Genomic DNA, 22,845 nt, shown 5'->3' with positions numbered 1-22,845 from the left:
GCTTTGTTTGTGCTGATAAGGAAACAGGACAAGAACAGGTTTGTAGGGGACTTACAGTAAATATAATATTTTTGTAAAAACAGAAAATGCTCCCTGAATTTAAAAATAAAACAGTGTTAAAAGTGTTTTCTTCCCTAAAGCACAAGCGTAAGCTTTGTGGCTCCCGTTTAAGGATTTTACTGCAGAAAACGATGTTGATGACAAGGAAAAAAATAATCCTGTCGTAACCTAGTTCTTTACATCATGCATACGCGGTTAAATTAAAGAAACTCAGGTTGTTCATTTCTTTTTTGTAAATATTTAAGGTTTTATTGTACTTGAAATTATGTCAGCAAAAACTCCTGGATCACAGGTCATTTTATCATCTATAAAACAGTATTTTTCCCGTTTGAAATAACGTGTTCTCATTAGTCCTGTCTACTTACACCTTAATGTACAACACATCCTGTAAGTCACCAGCCTTGTGAGATTGTGATGTTGACTAGAGACACTAAATGGATTGTATTTATTTCAGTGTTTAATGCACAAAATGTGTCATTAAATATGTAAACTTGTTACTGATAACATGAGATGACATGTGAATATTCTGTAGACTCAAGTTGCTGCATCAAGATCAGCTGGTTTAGGCTTTGCTCGAAACCAGGTTGATTCTCGTACTGGTGCATTTTTCTTCTGGGTTTGCATAAACTGGATGAAGAAGCGCTTTTCTTATTTCAGCTTTTCACTTTGCACTCAGCAGTCAGACTCCTTTCTCAAAAGTAACATTTACTCTGAAATTGGTCTTTTTCTGGTTTGCAAAATTTGTTTTATTCACTTTTAGTCTTATGTTTTGCTGTTAATTTCATGTTTTTTTGCTCTTTGCACAATTGCTAAAGACAACGCAATAATGCTGCTTTGCCATTCACGATATTCACATGTACAATTTGTATATTTTGCTGTTTTAATGGAATATTTGTGTAAATAAAGCCAGTCGAACTACATACTGAACTACATTCAGATGAGAGCTGACCTTTGTGGTAAGTTATAATTTAAGCTTGCCATGTGTATCGTGTGACTTTAACTGATGAGGATGTTCGTGTGTGTGTGCTGTATGGTACCAGCTGCTGCAGTATTTAGCTGTCATGAATGTTTAATGTAGCTGCTGCTCTGTAAAACTTTATTAGGTCTGTCTTGTATCCGCGACTCCACGCTGTGGCTGTCTCTATTTCCCTTTGCTGCTGTGGTAAAAGCTCATTTATAGGTGTGTGTTTCCCTCATTTTAAAAACTGAAACTGTGTATACACTCAGTTTCAGTGAGTGTAACTGCAACAATAAATCAATTGTACTAAATGGAAGAAAATAAAATATGAAAAAACACTGTCTTAAATCTGAATAGAAAGTATGGAGAAGTATACAGTAACATTAGAAGTGAGAATGAATATCAAAACGGGCTACTCGATGATGTACAACGACTTCGTGTGATGAATTGAAGATTTCACATTTTAATTCATCATTCCATAAACCTTCTTCCAGCCTTCAGTAGTTCAGTAGCGGCGTCTCATGACTCAGGCGAAGCTCTTTTTCTTATTCTCATGTTTTAGCATGGCTATATTGCTGCATCTCATCCTGTTAATTGAAAAAAAATATATATATAAATAAAAAAATATATATATATATATGCATATTTGTTAAAAGTGTCACTATGTTGTGACAGTATGGTATGAGACGGATAATCTGTGAAAAAAAGATCAACCTCCTTCCTTCTAATGCAACTGTTTTCCATCTGCATTTAAAGAAATGCTCCACATCAGAAACAACCAATCAGAGCTGAGGAGGAGGGTCTTAGCGCTCGTGATGCTCCTCCCCTCCTCAGCTCTGATTGGTTGTTTTTGACTCAGTGGCGTGTTTCTACAGATGACTTCCAGGGACTACTGGAAGAAGGCAGAGGAGCTAAAAAAAAATATTCACAGATTATCTGTCTTGTACAAATAACAGTTTTAAGAAGTACATGAAAAATATTGTTACCTACAGCAGGTTTCAGCTACCTGTGTTGGAAGCTAATGTTATGTTAGTCACCTGTATGCAATCTGTTAACTCTCTGCTTTCTCTTTCTTTGTTTCTGTCCCTCTTTTTCAATTTTTACTTTATATCTTCATTTTCATTTGTTTGCCTTTATTTATATAAATTTGTATAATCGTTTTGTGGATTTAATTACACGTAGGGACACATAATAAAATTAGAGAAAAATATCAAAACATGAGAAAAGCATAATTAAGACATAATTTTCTCCTCCAAGAAAATAGCATCTCAAATCTAAAATAAAACCTCAACACAGCAGTGAGATTTAAAGGAACACAAAGGCACGGATATAATATTTTTTAATTATTATTTTAACATTTGTAATTAATAAAATAACAACATAAAACGATTATGGTTATTATTATTATTTTGTAGTAGGCCTATTGTGTCGATTCTGTCATGTTCAGGTAAACTTTAAGAGTAAAATAAAAATAGAATAAAATAAAGTAAAGTAAAATAAAATACAGCTTTTGTGTGTAGTGGTTCGGATTGCTACATTTCTTACCTCTCTTTGCTTTCAGGTCTTCTGCCCCCTTGGATCACGTAGCTTTGGGCTCAAACCCCCCGGGCTGTGCTGGGAATCGGGCCATCTAATTGTGTCAAACCAACGAGCTGCATCTTCAATGTCAGAAGCCGCAGCGGTCTGACTGATCACATGAACTGGAGCATGAAAACCCTACAAAATGCTGCAGTTCTGCAGATTGTCCAGTGAGGGGCGTGCAGAGACCAGCAGGTGTATTCTGCGCTGAGGGCGCGCGCGCGCGCGCGCGTGTGTGTGCGTGCGTGTTTGTTAGTGCACGCTGTCTGGGTGATCTGTCTTGAGAGGTGAGGAGTGTGTCTGAGAGGAATAAACAGCGGGGGCTGTTAGGAAGAGAGAAACCACCAAAGGTACATGGAGAACATTCAAAATGATTTCTGAATTATGTTTATTATTATTATTTTTTCCTTTTTTCTTCACAAAACTGCCATCAACACACAAAAAAGAAAAGTAAATAAAAGAAGAGTTGAACTCCCACATGCCACAGCCTTAAGAATGCAAGTTAGCGCAGAGTCCAGACATGCGAGGGATGCCGCGGGTTTCCGGGCGGCACTGGAGGAGCCAGCTGGAATGGACTTTAAACGTGTCATGACAGCGGTTTGCAAAGACCGGACAAACTTGTATTCATCTCCTCTGTCTGGCAGACAGGGAAAATAACTTTCACTGCGCTCCTCTCCCTCCTTCTGATGTCTTCATCTATTCCTCTCCCCAGTCTTACTCCGCAGCAGCAATGTTTGCCGCTCTGTAAATATTTTCTTTACTCCCTCCTTCATCCATTCATCCACCACCACCCTCCCTCCATTTTCCCTCCCTCCCTCTTTCTCCCTGAAAAAAAAGGAGCAAACAGACTCCTCCTCCTCCCACTCTGTCACACACTCCATCTCCCTCTGCCTCTGTTTTTTCCTGCTCCTCTCCCTTCCTCTCTGTCTGTCAGTGTCATTCTGGAGTGGAGATGTGGAGTGTCTTTCTGTCTCTCTGCCTTTTTTTCCAGCCCAATTCAGCTGAGGAAGGTAAGAGATAAACTTTTCTTCTTCCAGATTCTTGTTGCTGAAGCGCACAGACTCTCTCTTCAGGAGCTTGTAATCAGCATTGTCGGGCTTCCGCAGTTATGATGATATCTAGGAATTAATGAGACTTTGACAGTGTGTGAAACTATGCCACGTGGGATCTCGGTGCTGCCGCACCTGCAGCTCTGTATAATTAACACCTTTTTTTTTAACCCCCCTTGTGTGTTTGCACCACTCTGTGAATATGCATGTGCAGATATGTTATGTGGCAGCAGATCAGACAGGACTTTGTTGGCGTGGAGGTGCAGGTGCCCCGGCGCAGCGCCGGGTCCCATCAAGCTCCGTCAACAAAAGGATATGTAAATAAGGCGAGGTGGGGGGAACAAGTGAATAATGCGTTGCATAATCCATTTTCTTTCTTTGCCTTTGGGCACATCAAGCCACCTCCGTCCAACAAGCCCACGCCCGACGCGCTCCCCCCTTCCTGTCACTCATGATCTCTCAGATGTGACATCCTGAGACCCCTGTCTCTGCCCCCTCCTACCCCCAGGACTCTTCTTTCACCAGCGGATGTTTGCCCACGACTCAAACTGCTGCGCTCACTAAATGGGAGTCTTTAATAAAAGTGGACGAGTTGAGTGTGCGCTCGCGTGTGCATGACAATGATAGACAGCTAAGTGAGACTTCATCCTTGAAGTGGTCTATCAGAGGCGAGCAGAGTGGGCCGACTCAAGCAAGCCGCCTGCGATCATTTGGTGACTCAAAACTACCTTAACGTTGCACATAAGTGGCGAATGCTCAAGTGCGAGGCATAGTAATTATCAACTATCTCTCTACGTCTCGTCCCCAACACCGGAGAGCGTGTCGGCAGTCAGCGAGCAATTTATTTTCCAAAGGTTATGGCTGTACGTTGGAGGGAGCTGCACCTGTTCACACTCATCTGGCTGTAGCAGTCTGAGTCAGCGTGCGTGTGTGTGTATGTATGTGTGTGTGTGTCTGCAGGGCGAAACGTATATGTCAGACTCACGGCACCGGATTTGAGCCGTGTTTGTAACAGATGGCTTGGACTTAGTTGAGACAGAATAACAGCGAGGGGAGAGGCTGCGCAGAATTACTGGCCCACTGACTCTTTTATGTGGAATAGAAGTGGGGGTTCTAACATAATACAGTATTAACCCAATAGCATGTCTGTCTGTATAAATCCACACAGACTGAACCGTCAAGTATCATGAGGATGAGCCGCTGTTGCACACTTTGATTCAGTCGTGTGATACGGTTGCTGTTCTTTCTGCTCTCTTCGTGTTTCTGTGCTAAACATTTCTTTGTAAATATACTCACTGCCCTTGAATTGTTCCACATTTGATGTTGCAACTTCAGACTTCTCTGTGTTTGAATGAATCTCGATACAAAATAGTGCATGGCTGCGAAGTAGTTTATGGATTAGAATGAGTGGAGAAATATGCTTCATATTCAGCCCTGTTCACTCCAATGAACTGAGTTAGAACACTGGTTCAAACTTTTCCAGGCCCCCAAACAGAGTTTGCTTCTGGTTGCCACGACCCCCACTTTGAAAACTGACTCTGGAGGAGCTGCAGAGATCCACAGTTATTGGACAATTATTGACAGGAAAACTTATAGTGATGAACTCCTCGTATCCATTTTTTTTTTTATTTACAGCAAGCCATTGTTGAAAGAAAACTGTAAGAAATCCCATTTGCTGTTTTCAGAAGCCATGAGAGAAGGTGCTGAGGGGTCAGATGAGATCTAATTTGTGTGATGGAAAATTAATACTGAAGGTCACTTCAAACACTCATCCTTATGATTAAACGTGGTGGTGGCAGCATCATGCAGAGGAGAAGCTCTCCTGCAGTTGGGAACGCTGCTGGTCTTGGTTTTGTCTCTCTTGTAAAAGAGATATTTTGATCTCAGTGGGACAAACATGATTAGATAAAGGTTATTATTTAGTTGCTCAGTTGGAAGATGATAAATCATGAAGGAAAACATGTTAAAAGCTCAAAATGACTGTGAGGAAGAGATTCACCTTCCAGGATAACAACACTGCTGAACCTGCAGACAGAGCTTCAGGGGAGTGAATTAGATTGAAACGTCATGGCTTCAGATGTGGAAAACCTTTAGAACCAAACCCCAAAAGATACACCACTGGAACCGCAGCAGTGTTTAGATTTTTTCCTCTCCATGTTAGTCTATCACATACGATCCCGCTAAAATACAGTGACACTTGTGCTGACAAAATGTGAAAATGTTGAAGAAGTTTGAAGACTTCTGCAAAGCATAGGCGTGATGTTTGCCTCAGTTTCTCCCACCTGCAGCTACAAGAGCATTGTGTCTTCTCCTTTGCGTGCAGCATAACTGGAAAAGGTGTGACTTTGGATTTGTCACTCTCACACGTTGCATGTGTGAGTGTTGATACACTGTTGATGGGAAGCCACATGGCCGTGCTCTGGAGTGCTGGATGTGTGTGGGAGATTGTGTGCTCACACTGTATTAACACGATGCATTAACAGGAAGGAGCCTGCGCTGGAAGCACACCTGATGCCCTCCAGTGTTTCCCATCGTGGGTGAGCAGAGACACAATGATGCCCACTGACATGTGCAATTACTGAAACTTATGTTGTGCATTTCAAAGTTAATGATGTTTGATTCTGTTCAGACGGGTGCAGTAAAGGAAAACCCTAACCAAATAAATAAGCTCCTAAAAGAATGTGCTAAAATTCATGTGCAAAATCCACAAGTGGCAAATTTAAGACACTTATTTTCACCTTTACGCCACCTTTAGCGGTAAGAATCCTTTTCTTTTTCATTCAGTGTATACTTTTTAAATTTTATGCAACTCAGATGAGCATTTAATACTAAAAGGACCTTTATTATAATTTCCACAACTGTCAAATACAGCAGAAAGTTTTGTAGGGGAACCCATCCAATCACTGAACAGATGCTTAGAACAGATAAATGTGTGGATGTGCCAAAACTTCCTCCAGCTGAACAAAAACAAAACTGAAGTTATTATTTTTGGACCTAAAGAGGAACGATCTAGAGTCAGTGCACAGCTTCAGTTATTACAACTAAAAACCAGCGATCAGGCCCGAAACCTGGGAGTAGTGATGGACTCTGACCTGAACATTCAGAGCCATATAAAGATAGTTACAAAGTCAACCTTCTATCACCTGAAGAACATTTCCAGGATTAAAGGACTAATGTCTCAGCCAGATCTAGAGAAACTCATCCATGCGTTTATCTTCAGTCGTATTGATTATTGCAATGGCGTCTTCACAGGTCTGTCCAACAAATCAATCAAACAGCTGCAGCTGATCCAGAATGCTGCTGCTCGCGTTCTAACTAAAACCAGGAAGATAGAGCACATAACACCAGTCTTAAAGTCCCTCCACTGGCTCCCTGTAGCTCAAAGAATAGACTTTAAAATACTGTTGTTAGTTTATAAATCACTGAATGGTTTAGCACCACAATACATTAAAGATTTGCTGTTGTTGTATCAACATTCCAGACCTCTTAGGTCTTCTGGTTCTGGTTCTGCTCTGCATCCCCAGAACCAAACGAGGAGAAGCGGCATTTAGCATCTATACACCACAAATCTGGAACAAACTTCCAGAAAACTGTAAAACAGCTGAAACACTGACTTCCTTTAAATCCCAACTAAAAACCCACTTGTTTAGAGTTATATTTGAAACGTAATCAATTGCAAATTTATTGACGGAATCTGACTTGATGTTATTGTTGATTCTATGTTGCATTGTGTTTTTGTGTTTGATTTGATGTAAAGCACTTTGAAATGCCTTGCTGCTGAAATGTGCTATACAAATAAGATTTTATTGATTGATTTGATAGGGCAGCTGACTTGTTTTATACACAGTGAGGCTTTTGTTTTACTCCAGTGCATCAGAGGGGCATAAAATACCTTAATGTGTTCATCCAGTATAACAGTAATTCAAATAAAGTAATCTCAAAATGCACAAAGAATAACTCAGGATTTGCTTAAAGAAAGTGAATGGAAGTACATGAATGAATACATAATATGAAAGAGAAGCTAGAATCAGATGTTTCTATTAATCAGGATGGACATAATGCAATCTTGCGTTTGGAAGAATTGGATTTATTTCATATCCAGAGACTTTAGAAAATATGTTGTGGATGCTGAATGGGCTGAAAAAAGTAGTCATGGCTGCAGCGTTCACATATTCTTAACATGTTGAAAGGATTCGAGGCCATCCTTAATCTTTTCCAGCAGTGGTTGACCTGCAAAGATCATGTAAGCCCAATCTTTAGAAGAGAACCGAACAACAATGACTCAGAGGATACAGGCGATTTATTGCTTCTCCTCAGTCTGATATAGATCAGATGGACGTCACATGATTTATTTTTTATTTTTTACGGAACAGATGAGATTGAGTCACATTTTTTGGGTCAAAAGTGTAACCTTAGAAATGATCTGTAAAACCTGGTGGTGGTGGTTTTGTGCTTTGTGTCCATGATTCTTGCATCTGGGCCAGCGCAGTCTGCTGGCGTTCATGCAACGATGGGTCCCGAGCTACACAAGTGAACTCTAAGGGAAATTGTCAGGACATCTGCTCATGAACTGAATAACGACAATAAGTGGGTCAAGCGGCAAGACAACAGCCCAAAGCGCCAAGAGTCATTTTACCACCTAAAGCCGGATAAGGTCAGAGTTTGGAAAGAGCAAAGGCAAAAGCCTGGCTCTGATCCGATGTTGGGGACGGGCGCCCAGTTCATTTGAGGAGACCTTTGCGCATCACAGAATTGATTTTAGAATGAGGTGAGGAAAGGAATACAATAATTTCAAATCAGGTTTGTGTTGAACAATGTAGGCGTACAAAACATGTGAATAAATCCACTGATGCTTTAAATTTAGAATGATGATTGATTGAATCATCATTCAATTTTTCACTTTGCAACTTCACTTTCTCAGAAAGTTGAAAGTTTGATTTCAGCTCCCAGTTTTGCCATTTGGCAGCTATTCTGGATTTTCTTATTTTTTCTTAAATGTGTCAATAATTCATTTGTTCATTCATTCATTCATTCATTCATTCATTCATTCATTCATTCATTCATTCATTCATTCATTCATTCATTCAGGAACTGATTTGTTCACTTTCAGTAATAAATTTTTATTTTCCACCATTTATAATATGTATTTATTTATTTGACCATTTTAGAATTTATTTATTGTTGATAGTTATTTTGTATTTATAGTGCCTTGCGAAAGGCATTTTTTTTGTGTTTTGGCGAGAATTAAAATGGATTATTTTAGAATCTGCTTCAGTTCACATCACATGCCTACAAGTTGAAGCATTTTATTTGCTTTTTATTGTGACAGAAACAACAAATAGGACAAAATATCAGAAATCTCGGTGTTCCTAACTATTCCTGCCCCTAATGTCAGCCATCGTTTTGCCCATTTCTTAAGGCAAAACTGTTTCAGCTCCTTCAAGTTACATAGTTTCTGCTGGTGGAAAGCAATCATTAAATATCTCCATAGCTTCTCAATTGGATCGTGACCTGGGCTTTGGCTAGGCCATTCCAATACATTTATGTATACATTTCCTTAACAATATATTTCTTAATTTCTTGTCATTATAATACTTCTTGGTATTTTTTTCCTGAATTATTTTTTAAAAATTACTATTCCTTGTATAAGTGGTACATCTGTAATAGTTTCATTTTCTTCATACAGTTTGCATACATTTTAATCTGAAATCCTGCCTCATTCTTAATTATCAACATAATATTAAACACACTGTGGATAAGAAAAGACAGGATTTGTAAGTCTGGTATTTTGAAGATGTCACGAATCAGCCTGGGGATGAACAGACGCTTCCCAACAATGAACTTGTCTACATGTGGACAGTTCCCATCTCAGGGTCGCCTGGGCCACCGCTCCAGCTGTCAGCTGCCACGCTCTAACTGGGTATTAATGGGACACATTGCCTTTCACGTTCTGAGTGTCATAAGCTGAAAATTAGCAAAGTGTCATAAGGAAACAAATGGCACACTTGTCACAGATGTTTCTGATGCTTCCTGAAAAGCGGCACCTCCCCGCTTCGTGTCCCCTCGCTGCTAAGACTCTGAGCTACACAGACCCCACGCCGATGGGAATACAGATGCAACATCCTCATCTGTGGTGCTACAAAACCTACTTGTGGCGTTACTTTCACTTGCAATGTTAACGACATCTGTTGAGAGCGCAGCAACAAGATTAGATCACATTTCCCTCAGATGAATCACCTAGCTGCCTTTCGAAGGTGGGGAGGCCGAAGCCTCCGGGCGGCTGTGAGGAAAGACGCTCTGTTAGGAGTCAGCTAGACAATTCATTCGTGGGGTTATAAGTTGCAGCATGAACATAACTGAAAGATAAACACAATCTGTCGACTTCCACAATGGAGGAATGTTGTTCAAAGCGTTGGATTTCACATTAAGAGCTGCAGCTCGGTGGTGTGTGCACTGGCACCGACAGAACTTCATGATTGAGAAAAGACTCTGTGAGGCTGCAGAAAACTGATCTCCCCTCGTATTTACGTTCCTTCAGCAACCACGGTGCAGGAAATAGTGATGAAAATAGGTTTAATCCAGATTTCTGCTCTTAAAAGTAATTCAATATGACTTTTAATGGCAACGTCTGGGCCAACTTTCTGGTTTTGTGAATATCCTTTAATGTTATGATTTTAACCCCTTTGTAATAATTACTAAAGCATGACTTGGACAGGGTGAGATAGTGCAAAAATATTTCTATTCTAGTCATAATTAAATCCTACAAAATGATTACCACTTATCCAACACACACACACACACACACACACACACACACATATATATATATATATATATATAAGACCAGTCCTTCCACAGTCTTGCTTCTCAATGTCTCTCATGGTATGAGGTAGGCAAGTAGCTCAAAGGATCTTGCCTAAGGACCCAGACTGGATAGCGCAATTTTTTTTTCTGTTTTGCTGGTTTCGGCCTCTATTGAGCTCTCCAGTCAGCTCAACACCAGAGCAATTGAGGCCCAGATCTACCACACCAGACAAGACCCAAGGTGTAGGTTGTGCAAGGAGGCCCCTGAGACAGTCCAACACATTGCAGGGTGCAATATACTGGCAGGGAAAGAGTACATGGAACGACATAACCAAGTGGCAGGCATAGTGTACAAAAACATCTGTGCAGAATATGGACTGGAACCCCCAAGATCAAAGTGGGAAACACCCCCAAAGGTGGTGGAGAATGACCAAGCTAAGATCCTGGGACTTCCAGATCCAGACAGGCAAACTGGTGAGGGCGAACCAACCAGACATCGTAGTGGATAAACAACAGAGGAAAGCCGCTGTGGTGGATGTAGCAATACCAAGTGACTGCAACATCAGGAAAAGGGAGCATGAGAACCTGGAGAAATACCAGGGCCTAAGGGAGGAAGTGGAAAGGGCCTGGAAGGTGAAGACCACAGTGGTGCCTGTGGTCATCGGGGCCCTCGGAGCAGTAACCCCCAAACTGGGGCAGTGGCTACAACAGATCCCAGGAGCAACATCAGACATCTCAGTCCAGAAATATGCAGTTCCAGGCACAGGCAAGATACTGCGCAGAACCCTCAAGCTCCCAGGCCTCTGGTAGAGGACCTGAGCTCAGAGGAAGAAAGAGAGAAGACCACCCGCGCTGGGTGAGAAGGGAATTATATATATAATGTTATATTTGCCTAATTGTATTTATTTAACTGAGAAAAACAAATACTTCACTTTATGCATTCACAACCTTATGCAGCCCTTTGTTTGCATTGACATTAGTTGAATTACAGATAAAACAAGCCTGGTTAGGTGATAAATCTGCCTGCTGACACACGCAGAGCTTAGAAGTGAATGTGTCATTTGTCTGTCAAAAAGAAAGAACTGCTATTGTTCTCTCTTCTCATTACATGCAGATAATTGCAGTTGGAAATGTCTGCACTTTAAAAACACAACTGAGCCTATTTTTATTTATTTTTTTAACGTCTGCAGGTTTTTATCCGTTTGAAATAGACACCATGAGACATTTGACTAAATCTAATTATTGTGGATGTTCCTGTTTCTGGATGTAATCAAGAACTTGAACGAAATGGAAGAACCTTGGTGAATTAATATACTGATTACTACCAGTCTAAAAATATAATATATAATATACTATACAATACTATTATTGCAGTAAGTTAATTCACTAAGTGAAGCACGTTATTTAGCACATAAGCTAGCTACTCAAGCTAACTTATGTTTTGTTTCTCTTTGGGGTTTTTGTTTAGATTATTTTCACATTTTCCAGTGTCTCATTTTCTACTGAGTTTTGTACTTTATCTCTGTGTTTTTTTTTTTATTATTATTTCTGAAGAATCTGTGTTGGTCTTATAGTTCCTTTTTTGGTATTAACTCTGCTCCCTTTGGGAAATTAATTCCCCGCGGTCCTTTTTATTTTATTAGAATCTCCCCAGTTGCTCTGCATCCTGTTTATTGTTTCCAGCTGGTCTCTATACCACAGTCACACCTGCAGAGTATTTAAGCTCCTGGACGTCCAATGCCCCCTGCTGGGATCTGTCTTTCTTGTGTCCCGTCTCTGCTTCGCTTTGTGCTTTGTAAATTGTTTTCTGTTTGATCACTAAATTAATCTTCACCTTCATCACAAATCTGCTGTTCTCCTGCTGCTATTTGAGTCCTCTTTGCAAGACTTAAAACACAATAATCCTGCTGCTGATTGCTTTATAGATGTGCTACACGGTTGTACCATTCCCTTGTGGGTTTAAAACAGAGTCAGAGTCTTCTTTGGTTTCCCAGACTGTCTGTGTTTTTATGGGACTAGAAACATTCCTTGACTACTAAATTTGTGTTTCTCTGAAGGTAAAAGTGTAGGTGGCACATTTCAGCCAGTTGACAGAAAGTGTGCAGCAACATGTGTCACTCTAAGCTCCTGTAAAGCCAGGATGAAATTACAGCTTGTCCTGCACTTTTCCGACATCTCCTCAAAAAGATAAAGTTTTACCTTGATCTGTACCTCACCTGTACTTATTATACGGTCCCTTTGCTTTGAAGAACGTAATTTTTGTTTTCTGTTTTATTCATTAAATTCTGCTGCATTTCTCTCATCTGTTGGTAACACATCTGGAGAGATGAGTAAATCTTTGCATAAACTTATTTGAGATTCTGTGGCGGGATCAAATGCCGCACAGTTTTGTCCAAACAAGTCACTGTTCCTGTTTTCAGTAGCAAAGGGGGCTCGACACATGGGAGTGCCAAGTTTCCATTGTATCCACATGAATATAAACAATAGAAAACTTGTTCAGATGAGTTAGAGTTTTTTTTATCTGGTGTTCATGTTGCCCTGGGCAACGGCCCATATGGTCCGTATCAAAAACAGCCATGGCTACCAGAACTACAGGAAGCCTGGTTTGAGAGTTGTCTCAGCTTGTTAAGATATTATCTAGGAAGAACCTTTGCTGAATGTAATATCCTACAAGTGTTGTTCGGTTGGTCAGAAATCTGTATTAGAGGCGGTAAATGTGGTAAAAGTGTGCAAAGTAAGCTGCAGAGCAAGAGCCAAATGCACATGGGTAGAGCTTAAAGCAGCTGATGAAGAGAACCAGGAGACTACGTACCAAATAATACAGAAGGAAAACAACAACTGATCAGAGCAAAACAAAAGAATGCACTCAAAATACAGAAGAAAAGTATTTTAACACAAAATACTTCAGTACAATGGAGAATTATCCAAAATCAATGAGTCATGCCCCATTGATTTTCTCACTTCACTGTGACTAAAAACAACAAAAGGAAAGAAAGTGCACTGACGGCATTCTTACTTAGGGCTTAAAATCTGGTTGGACAACTTAACCTCCAGTTTTGTTTGTTTTACTGTCCAAACTCCTTTCACAGTGGGATAAAGTTATGATTTACTGTTACAAAGTAAAAAACAAAAAAACAAAATAGAAAAAAGAAAGTAGCTTCATGATAAACCATCAGTACTGTGTGTAATCTTTTATCAGAAAGTACAATAATCTATAAATACACAGAGCTTGATTTTTAGTAGTTTTTAAATAAACTGATTAATTTTCAAGTCTCACAAAGCATTTCAACCAAACACTCATGTGGTACAACAACAACATCTTTTGTTTTTTAATTTCTGTCACCTTTAAATTTTTCAGGCATTAAACTAATTGTGATATAAGATTTAAAAAGTTGAACAAATATAAATCACTTTTTAAATTTAAATGATTTCTTTTGTTCGGGGAAAAAAGAGACCCAAACCTACAGCATGTCTGGGTACAACCAGACCAGAGGACAGAAAATCACTGACAACAACATGAAGTAGAATAAATCAATTCAACAAAAGATAAAAAAAAAAAAAAAATCAACATCTTTCATTCTGTAAAGGGTTACGAAGCAATTGCGGGTGCTTTGTAAATCCAGCAATTCACAGTGAGCACTTTTATCTGCAAATAGAGAGAACATAACCTTCTCTCAAGATTGGCTGCACAAATTATGACCAAACTTATTCCAAAAGGGCATAAAAGACTCACCCAGGTCACAAAAATCTGAACAATACCAAAGCATCTTTTGAGTTACATACAAAGTCAAAGGCAAAAACCCTGCTGACCAAAAAGCCCTTTTTCTGTTGTAAAAAAAAACATATTGAGTTCTGGGAAAATATTCTCCAGACTGATGGAGCAAAAGTTGGGCTTTTTGAAAGGTATGCCATCTGACCAAAAGCTGAAAGAATCATGCAGGTTCACGGGGGTGATGAGGGTCGTAGCACAGTGATAGACGACTGCACTACGACCTGGAAAACCGGTGACCTTAATCTCAGGAGCATTTATGTAAGGCAGCAGCAAAGCCAACCAGTAAGTCCACGTCTAAAAAACAAACAAAACAAAATGCAGATCTGAAGATGGCCGGGTCAAAAAGTTTGATTAAAACACTGCGGCAGGACCTTAAGCAAAAACTCTCAAGAGAGGGATAAAAACAACAATATAGTAGAAATATTTGCATTTATTACATTTGCACAATCTGGTATTAAATCTAGAGTGCTTGGTTAGTTTGGATCGCCTTTTTTCCCTTAATAAATAAAATCACCTATAAGGCTGTAATAAAATCAACAAAAAAAATGCTCAAGAAAGGAATTGGTTTTATGATTCAACTTAGCAAAGTGCTAAAACATCAGCCTGTCTAAAAGACAATTGACCTCAAATACCGTTTGGTGGATTGGTGAGAGATCCGACAATAAAACAGTTTGACAGATATAACACAATATTTTACCAACAAAGAGGTGGTTTCCAAAAATGCTATTAGCTGAAACTAGTTAGAGAAAACCCCTCTTCCCAGACAGATAATGAACATCTTGTCATCAAGTCATCAGTTTTTGGGAAAAGTTTCCCCTCTGCCTGTTGCTACCTGCTCAGAGTTTCTTTGGAGATTTCACTCTGTCATCTTTCTCTGCTTAAATACAGTATTTTTGCAGCTGCACTTTCATTCAGCTTTAACCGCCGCTCACTTTTTTGATAACTCCCTTTGACATGTGCATGCTTATTTCTGGCTTCACGTTAATCCCCCGCCCTCCTTTTTGCCTCCTCCTCTTCCCTTTCTGTCTTGGCGTATCACTCTCTCTGTGGTTGTTTGTAATGAAGGTTTAGCGCAGGCCTTGTCCTTCGCCGACTGTCTGTGGGTGGGAGCATCTGGAGCTTATAAAGAAAGGGTGGGAACGGGTGGATGAGTGGACAAAAGACAAAACACAATCTTAGAGTTCTTAAAAAATATATTCGCTGACACTGTGGGAACTGCTTTGCCAAAGTGTCTCAGTACACAAGTTCTTAAGAGCTACTCAGTTCCTTGAACTTTTCCATATTTTGTCGCGTTGCAATCACAAACTTTGGTTTATTTATTTGGATTTTATGTTAAGTAACATATTATTTGCGAGGGGCAAGTAAATTTTATGTTGTTTTTTTTACCAAAATAAAATCTAAAAATTTGATAGGCTTTTGGATTCATGCACCTCAACTCTGATTTAAGTACATAGGATTTCCAAATGAACCTTAGTAAATGAGTAAATCTGTGTGTAATTTAATCTCAGTGTAAATCCAGTCATTCTGTGAAAATTTCAGAACATTAAGACCAAAGAGCAGCAGACAGGTCAGGGAGAAACTCACCTTTAATCTGGAGATCTTTAACTCTTCAGCCACTGCAGCCTTACTTTAAAATCCTAGATGCTCTCTCATAAAAGTATCAAAAAAACGTAAACGTTTTCACCCAAATATGCAAAATATTCCCAAAACTTGAGACAGAAACATACGTGTAATGTTTTTTTTCCACATACATTTTTTTTATTTAGTCTTTTATGTTCTTTTTTTTGTCATCTTGTGTGTTTTGTTTCTCTTTTCACCACGTTCACACCACTCTTAAATTGTGTTGCGGTGAAAAATGGCGGTGGCATGAGATGTTCTTCCTGAGCACAGACAGGAGAGCTGATCAGAGTTGACGAGATGACGGCTGGAGTAAAATCATGGCCACAGCAACAATAAAACGGTCTAAGTTGAAGCTTATCAATGTGTTAGAACAGCCTAGTCAAGTCCAGAGACAAAAATCCAATTAAAAATCCTCAGTAAGACTTCACAGACACGCTCCATTCGCTCTGAGTGAGCTTGACCTATTTTATTGAATTATCGAATACTGCCTGCTGTAATTGTAGCAAAATGGACAAAGCATCGAGTGGGAAGTAAAAAATTGAAATACACTTCTCACTTTTCCAATTTGAATTTGTAATAAATGTAAAAAAAAAATAAAAATGTTTTAGTTCCACTTCACAGTGGAAATTTAAATGAAAAACATTCAACTCTGCAGCTGAAAACTGATAAAAATCCAAGAATTGCAAACACTCTCAAAAGGCACCGTGTATTTCTGTCTGCTCTTACTTTGATCCAGAGGCGTGATTCAAACTCACATCTTTCAAGTGTTTGCGAAATACTAACAGCAAAATCCTTTACTGAGCACCGGGCCGAGCTCTGGAAAAGCGTGCTGTAAAGTAGCATACATGTGCTGTCAAGAGGTGTAGCATAGGCGACAGAACAACACTTAGTGCAGGAGAGGGTGTCAGTGCATGCATGGCCACACTGAGAGGGAAATGTGTTGGGCACGGAGACATGAGTGGAGAGAGCAGAGAGGGGGTCATTCAGCTGAAGTGCACACTCCAGAGGCAGAGGGGACAGCCAGAAAGTAAGGCAGGTCACCTCTGCAACAAGAGAAAAGAGCATTTTACACCCACGGCATGCACAGTGGGAGAGGAGAAACAAATTCATATGCACAAGCACAATCATATCACCCCTTCCTTTCATAACCAAGCCTTTTTCTACTCTATTGTATCCCATTTTCTTTTGCCTTGGATATCAAAGCACTTTCCCAACAAATCCAGCATCAATAATGGAGCAGAGCGTTATCTCCCTCCTTTATGTTCAGAGATGCCATACCCTGCTGTCACTTTTCAGATGAATAATACACAAAAAAAGCAGAGGGCAGACAGGGAAGGCGGGGGGACGGAGGTAGACAACTTTTCCAACAAGAGAGAGGGGAGAGAAAAACCGGCGAGGGGCCTCCGTGCATTAAGACGGCACTCAGGTGGAGACTGCAAACTCAGCGGTTCCTCTAACTGTTGGGGACAAACTTTGAGTGTTTCGTCCCTCGGATGGACGTCTTTGTGGAGATGCTGCAAACAGGGAGTTAAATAAAGGGGCTTTTATGACCACCTGAATGTCCGAAAGTCCCCTTTCTCTTCGGGCGACGACACACATGAGCAGTGATTTCCCCCAAGTAAACTTAGAATTTGTGCAGCTCTCTGCTCTTATCTCAGCGTGTCGCAATGAATAATTCAACGCGCTTAAGCCACACAATGAGACACACGTGACGCTGTTAGAACTCTCCTTCATGTAATCCTCATGTACAAGTTTGTAGCAGAAAAAGAGCAGAGGAGACGCGAGGGCCCGGGTCCCCCACGACAAGAAACTAAATATCAGCCGCATAAAAATTAATGTCAAAATTGTTTGCTGCGTGTTTTTTATGCATGACTTTGCCCGAGGAGGATGGCTAAATGAATCGGCAATGACACATTTGCACTACTTATGCATGTGTGTGTGTGTGTCTGTGTGTGATCTATTTGATGTAAAAAGGATGATACTTAATAAGGTCACAGCACATGATCTGTGAGCTTATGTGGTGCAAACGTGTTTCGTAACTCAGAGCTTTGTAAAAGTATTCATCCCCCTGGAACCTGCGCACCGTTTGTCACAGGAACTACTAGAACCCTGCCCTGCGAACATATTTCTTCAAGTCTTATTGCAAATTCTCAAATCTCAGCTTTGATTAGGTTATTTCAAAGCATCAATATTCTTTCATCAAAACCAGGGATCTTCAAATCCAGGCCTTAAAGACCAATTTCCTCCAACGTTTAGATCTGTCCTGCTGAAATGTAGATATCAGCCCAAGCTTTAAGTCTTTTACAGGCTGTACAAGTTTTTTTTTTTTCAGATCTGCTCTATATTTAGTCCCCCTTCATTTCTGTCCAGCTCCTCTGTCCTGGCTGAAATAAAAAGCATCGCTACAGCATGATGATATTAACACCATGTTTCTTGAGGTTGGTTTGGTCAAGTTTATGTTTTCTTCCACAGTTAATATTTTTTATGGAGACTAAAAGTTGGTCTCGCCAGACCATAACTTTGTTTGGTCCTCCATCTAGCAAACTTCAGTCTTCTCCATAAAAGATTTATATAGAGTACATCTAATTGTTGCCCCAGTAAAATATCAGATGGGGATTTCTGCAGCTCCTCCACATTTTATTTACAGGTAATTGGTTGCACTGGATATTATTTAGGAGTATAATAATAAAGGAGCCTAAATACCAATGCATGCCACACTTTTAAGATTTGTGTTTGCAAACCATTTTCCCTTCTGCTCCACAGTTGTGCTCCACTCTGCACAAATTACAAATGTTTGGGGTTGTCATGAGAGAAAATGTGGAAACGTCAAACTGGGATGCAACCACACACACACACACACCCATGCACACACACCTAGTGTAATCAAAATAATAAAAACAGAAATTGTTTACAGGTATTTGTAAAATTGTTTGCTTTCTGTGGGCTTACTGTCTTCAACTTCCCTCGACAACTTGGTTGTTTGTGCTGCACAAACCTAAAAAGACGTCACGGTACATTTGTATTCCAGCAGCTGATGCAGCTTGTATCACCTCAAATCCTGGAGGACGTCCATGGAAAATCTGTGACTTTAATGAGATTGACATAAAGACAAGCCGGTGGGTGAAATCAGACAGACCCACTGAGGAATGAAGACTTGAAGGACAGATTTGTGGGTTCTCCATCTGCAAAACAGAGAGGAGGAAAAAAAAAAAAAATCAGTTTTCTGAACAGCCAGAGAACAGCGATATGAGTCAGGGGCTACAGGAGATACCGTGTTCTTTTTGTTGTTTGATTTATCAAGACAGGCAGCAGATTTCTGTGCACGTCTCTCTGCATTTCCGGGACTAAAGATGTATCTGTTGTTCTCTGTGGGTCACTCTTGTTTTCGTGGGTTGGCATACTTTTTAAATTCCCAGTGTGCAAACGGATTCAGAAGATGTTTGGCTGTCGGGGAGAGCAAAAGAGAGCCATTAGTTCTCCAGTAAGCAATGGGGCGACATTAAATGGAAATGAAAGCGTAAAAATATAACAACAATGAGAGGAATTATTCATCTGTAAAGAGTGGATGATGGTTCCTCTCTCCCACAGTGCCTCATCTGTGAATATGTGTCTGGAGCCCTTTAGGTGATTAGTGCGCTCTGTGTTTTTTTCCTCCATTAGCTCCGAATGCGCAGGCCCGAAGTCTGATGCGTTCACCACCTCTGTGTCGACGGCAAACTTTGGCGTGCATTCAGTCCCCCCGTTGCAGGCTGTGCCAAGCTGAATGAAGAGCAACCGCCACAGTTTCTGAATACTAATGGAAAATTCAAGGGCTTCGAATCTGTGTGGGAAGCTGCCATGTGTCAGCATGCAGCACTCAGCATTAAAGTCACTCTGTGAGAGTGAGCCCGTGAGTGAGTGTGTGAGGGAGTGTGCGTAATTTCTTTGCCAGTTTGCTTTTTAAAGCACTTAAACCCCCAAAAGCAAATTTATGGGAAAACACCCTCGAGCGCAAAAAAAGTATAGCCTTATCCTCATTGCTCTCCCTCTGCCAGATCCGAGGGAATGAAAGGATTTCTGATAAGAAATGCAGCAAAAGTTGAGCGCTAAGCATGTTGATCCAACAGAGGAAATGTAAAGGGTAGAACCTGCAGGTTTCTAGAAACATGTAACAGTAGCTGTCATTGCTTTTTTAATCTTGGAAATTTGGTTTATAATCACAGTGGCCCTACGGGTCAATCAGTTTAATTTCCTAAATCCCAGAAGTCTGTGCCAAAATGCTTCATCACTCAGAATCGGCTATCGGGTCTGACAGATGCACGCAGTTGGAGATCGCCCTGATTTCACTTCACAGAGAAGGAAAGAAAATTCAAAAAGAAATGTGGTGCAGTTACACAAACTGTGCAGCGACTTCCAACTTTGCGGGATATCAAACAAAAACTCTTAATCTTATAGGATTCTTGAAAATAAATACCAAATGTACTGAACTGAGTTTCAGATCTTGATGGAATCCAAGAGTCCCAAAGGATGGCTCTTCTCAAATGTTCAAATATTGATTCTGGTTCACAGTTTCTTGTCCTATTTCAGTGCTCAAGCTGTTCCTCCGTGAAACTGTCAAGATTCTAGCAATTATTTTAAACAGAATGCTGCAGATGTTGTCTGGGGGTTTTTATTCTCACAACTTGTCAATGTCTCTGCTTTTTCCACCTACCAGTGATGCTGCTGGACACAACAGAGACTACCACAGAGCTGGGCTGGACCACCCACCCAAAACAATCTGGGGTAAGTATTGATCTGATCTGCAAAAGTGCTTTCCAGGTGTTCTTGGGATTAAAGCTGCACACACAGACGTGATCTAAGTGTTAGGTCATAATTGAATTATAACTTAAAATTCCAATTGAGTTTATTAAAATGATCAAAGTTCCTGACTTAACCCAGCTCAACTCCCAGTACGTGCTGTTTGTGTTCTGACTGTGATTTTATCTCAGCTGCCCCCATGACAGCAGCCAACAAACAGCGTGTTTATGTTCTGCATTTTTTTGTTTCTGAAACTGAGGAGTTGTGTCTGTATTTCTATAAACTGCACTCATTGCATTGTTGATTTGAAAAAACAAAACAAGGATTTTCTGCAACACTTTTCAGCTCTTACAATGACATTCTCAGAAAAACTGAGACTAAGTTGGCTGCTGCTGCTTCCATCCCGTCTTATGTGCTTCATACCATCAAAACAATTATTCAGCACACTAATTAAACTAGAAATATATTGCCCTTGTGATATCATTGCAACATTCATATAGCAAAGAACTGTTTGGAGTGCAATAGTTCAATTCAGTTCTACTCAGTTTATTTCTATAATGCCAGTAGTTTCAATTAACCACACACACATTCCAGTTGATTATCAAACAGAGCAGGAAGCTCAGTTAATGGTTAATGTATTCCAAGTGTAATAACTTTGCATTGTACATGCTAATATTACCTTTAGCCCGTCTTATGACAGCAGATGCTCACACCAGACAGAAATGAAATTACCCATAATCCTGAAGGCCAAAAAGAGAAAGAAAGAGAGAGAAATAGAGAAAAGAAGAAAAAAAAGACATTTTTCATTTTTATCACTTGCGTAAGATTTTCTAATATATATATATATATATATATATATGTATATTTTTTTTACCTTGTATCAAAGTCTTGTTTAGTTTTTGATGAGTACAAAAGACAGATTTTTAAAAGTTCATGGTCACCTCTAAAGCTAAATCATCAGGTTGGAGCTCTACAGAAATCAGAAAAGGCCAAAGAAATATGCAATTTGAGCCTCTCCCTGATTAACATTGTATTGTTGCTAAAAGGATTGAGGTCTTCCTTTTAATTCGGGCGATAGATTTACTTTTTTTGTCAATGTGCATTTCTGGGGAAGAAGGGGAGAGAAAAAGTTCAGCCTATGAAGCTGGTTGACTGCTGGCATTAGTTTTACATTTGCAGACACAAGAGGCTTTTTCAGCACCAACCAAATAAATCAAAGAAATAACAGCATCAGAGAGAGAAAGAAAATAAATATATTTTCAGGGAACAACAGCTATTTTCCTGTGGATCAGCAGGTCTTAAATCCGAACTCTAAAAGGTGAAAGGATTGATTCAGTTCAAACTCCACAGGACATACAGGACCTAACACTCTGACTGTATTCATGTCTTTAAAATCAGAAACACTCATGGTCACTTTCACACATAAACGAGGTGTTAATTTGCGTTCAAAGCTGACAGCATCACTGAAACAAGTCTCACACATGCACATAAACCTAAACGAACAGCTGAATTAACTCGGTTTGCTCCACACATTTCCCACGATTACAGCAACAGAAAAGTACAGCTGACTTCCACAAACATCCTGGTTTTTTTCTCTCTGTCGCTGCGTTCGACGTCTCTGTGGTGGTGTTGGTTCTGGTGCACAGCAGGACATGTCAAAAGGGCCACTAACAAATAACTGTGTTGCAAAACAGTTGTTCAATATAAAACGATTTTCAGGCTGTTGTGCAGTGTGACGCTGCCTTTATAAGGGCACTGCCAGAAGAGCCTTAGGATCATTCCCAGGATATTCAAATCCAGCTCTTGCATGGTAATTTTTTTGAACTAATAATTCCAGATTTACAGAAGGCTTGTAAAGGCACGTCTGATATATAGTTATGGGTTTGAGACAGGATTACTATCTTTTATAATTGCTGAAAGCTGACTTTACAAGAAGCAGCCATAACAGGCCCCACCTCTCATTTCTCAGGAGACTTAAATGCCCATTTCTTGTGTTTTTCCCTATTGTTTATGGTAATCCATGACAGAATTACTCACAGTAAAGAAATGATAATGTTTGAACTCAGTGTGGTTAGTGTGCTCATATTCAACGCCACTGAGTCAACATGTTGGAGAAGCTCCTTTCACTGGAGTCACTGGTACAATTCTTTTATGGTGTGTTTTACCAGATTTGCACATGTGGACACTTTGCACTTCTGCCCATTCTTCACAATGAGATGACTCAAACT

At 40.0% G+C, this 22,845-nt stretch overlaps 1 protein-coding gene across 2 annotated transcripts in view; it reads left to right on the top strand.

Moving 5' to 3' along the window:
• Positions 1 to 3,473: 3,473 nt before the first annotated feature.
• The window catches only part of ephb6 (eph receptor B6), a 59,841-nt gene continuing 40,469 nt past the window's right edge, over positions 3,474 to 22,845 (top strand). Inside the window, exons 1-2 of one of the 2 annotated variants that reach the window (XM_044116956.1) lie at positions 3,474 to 3,606; positions 20,535 to 20,602. In XM_044116956.1, coding sequence (XP_043972891.1) covers positions 3,549 to 3,606; positions 20,535 to 20,602 — 126 coding nt within the window. In that variant the 5' untranslated portion in view covers positions 3,474 to 3,548. Of the gene's footprint in view, positions 3,607 to 6,128; positions 6,183 to 20,534; positions 20,603 to 22,845 lie in introns of those variants that run through there. The other variant, XM_044116957.1, reaches the window with a different exon arrangement.

This window comes from Gambusia affinis, linkage group LG05 (genome assembly GCF_019740435.1).
Source record: "Gambusia affinis linkage group LG05, SWU_Gaff_1.0, whole genome shotgun sequence".
Lineage (NCBI taxonomy): Eukaryota > Metazoa > Chordata > Actinopteri > Cyprinodontiformes > Poeciliidae > Gambusia > Gambusia affinis.
This window is presented reverse-complemented; position numbering and strand designations above follow the sequence as displayed.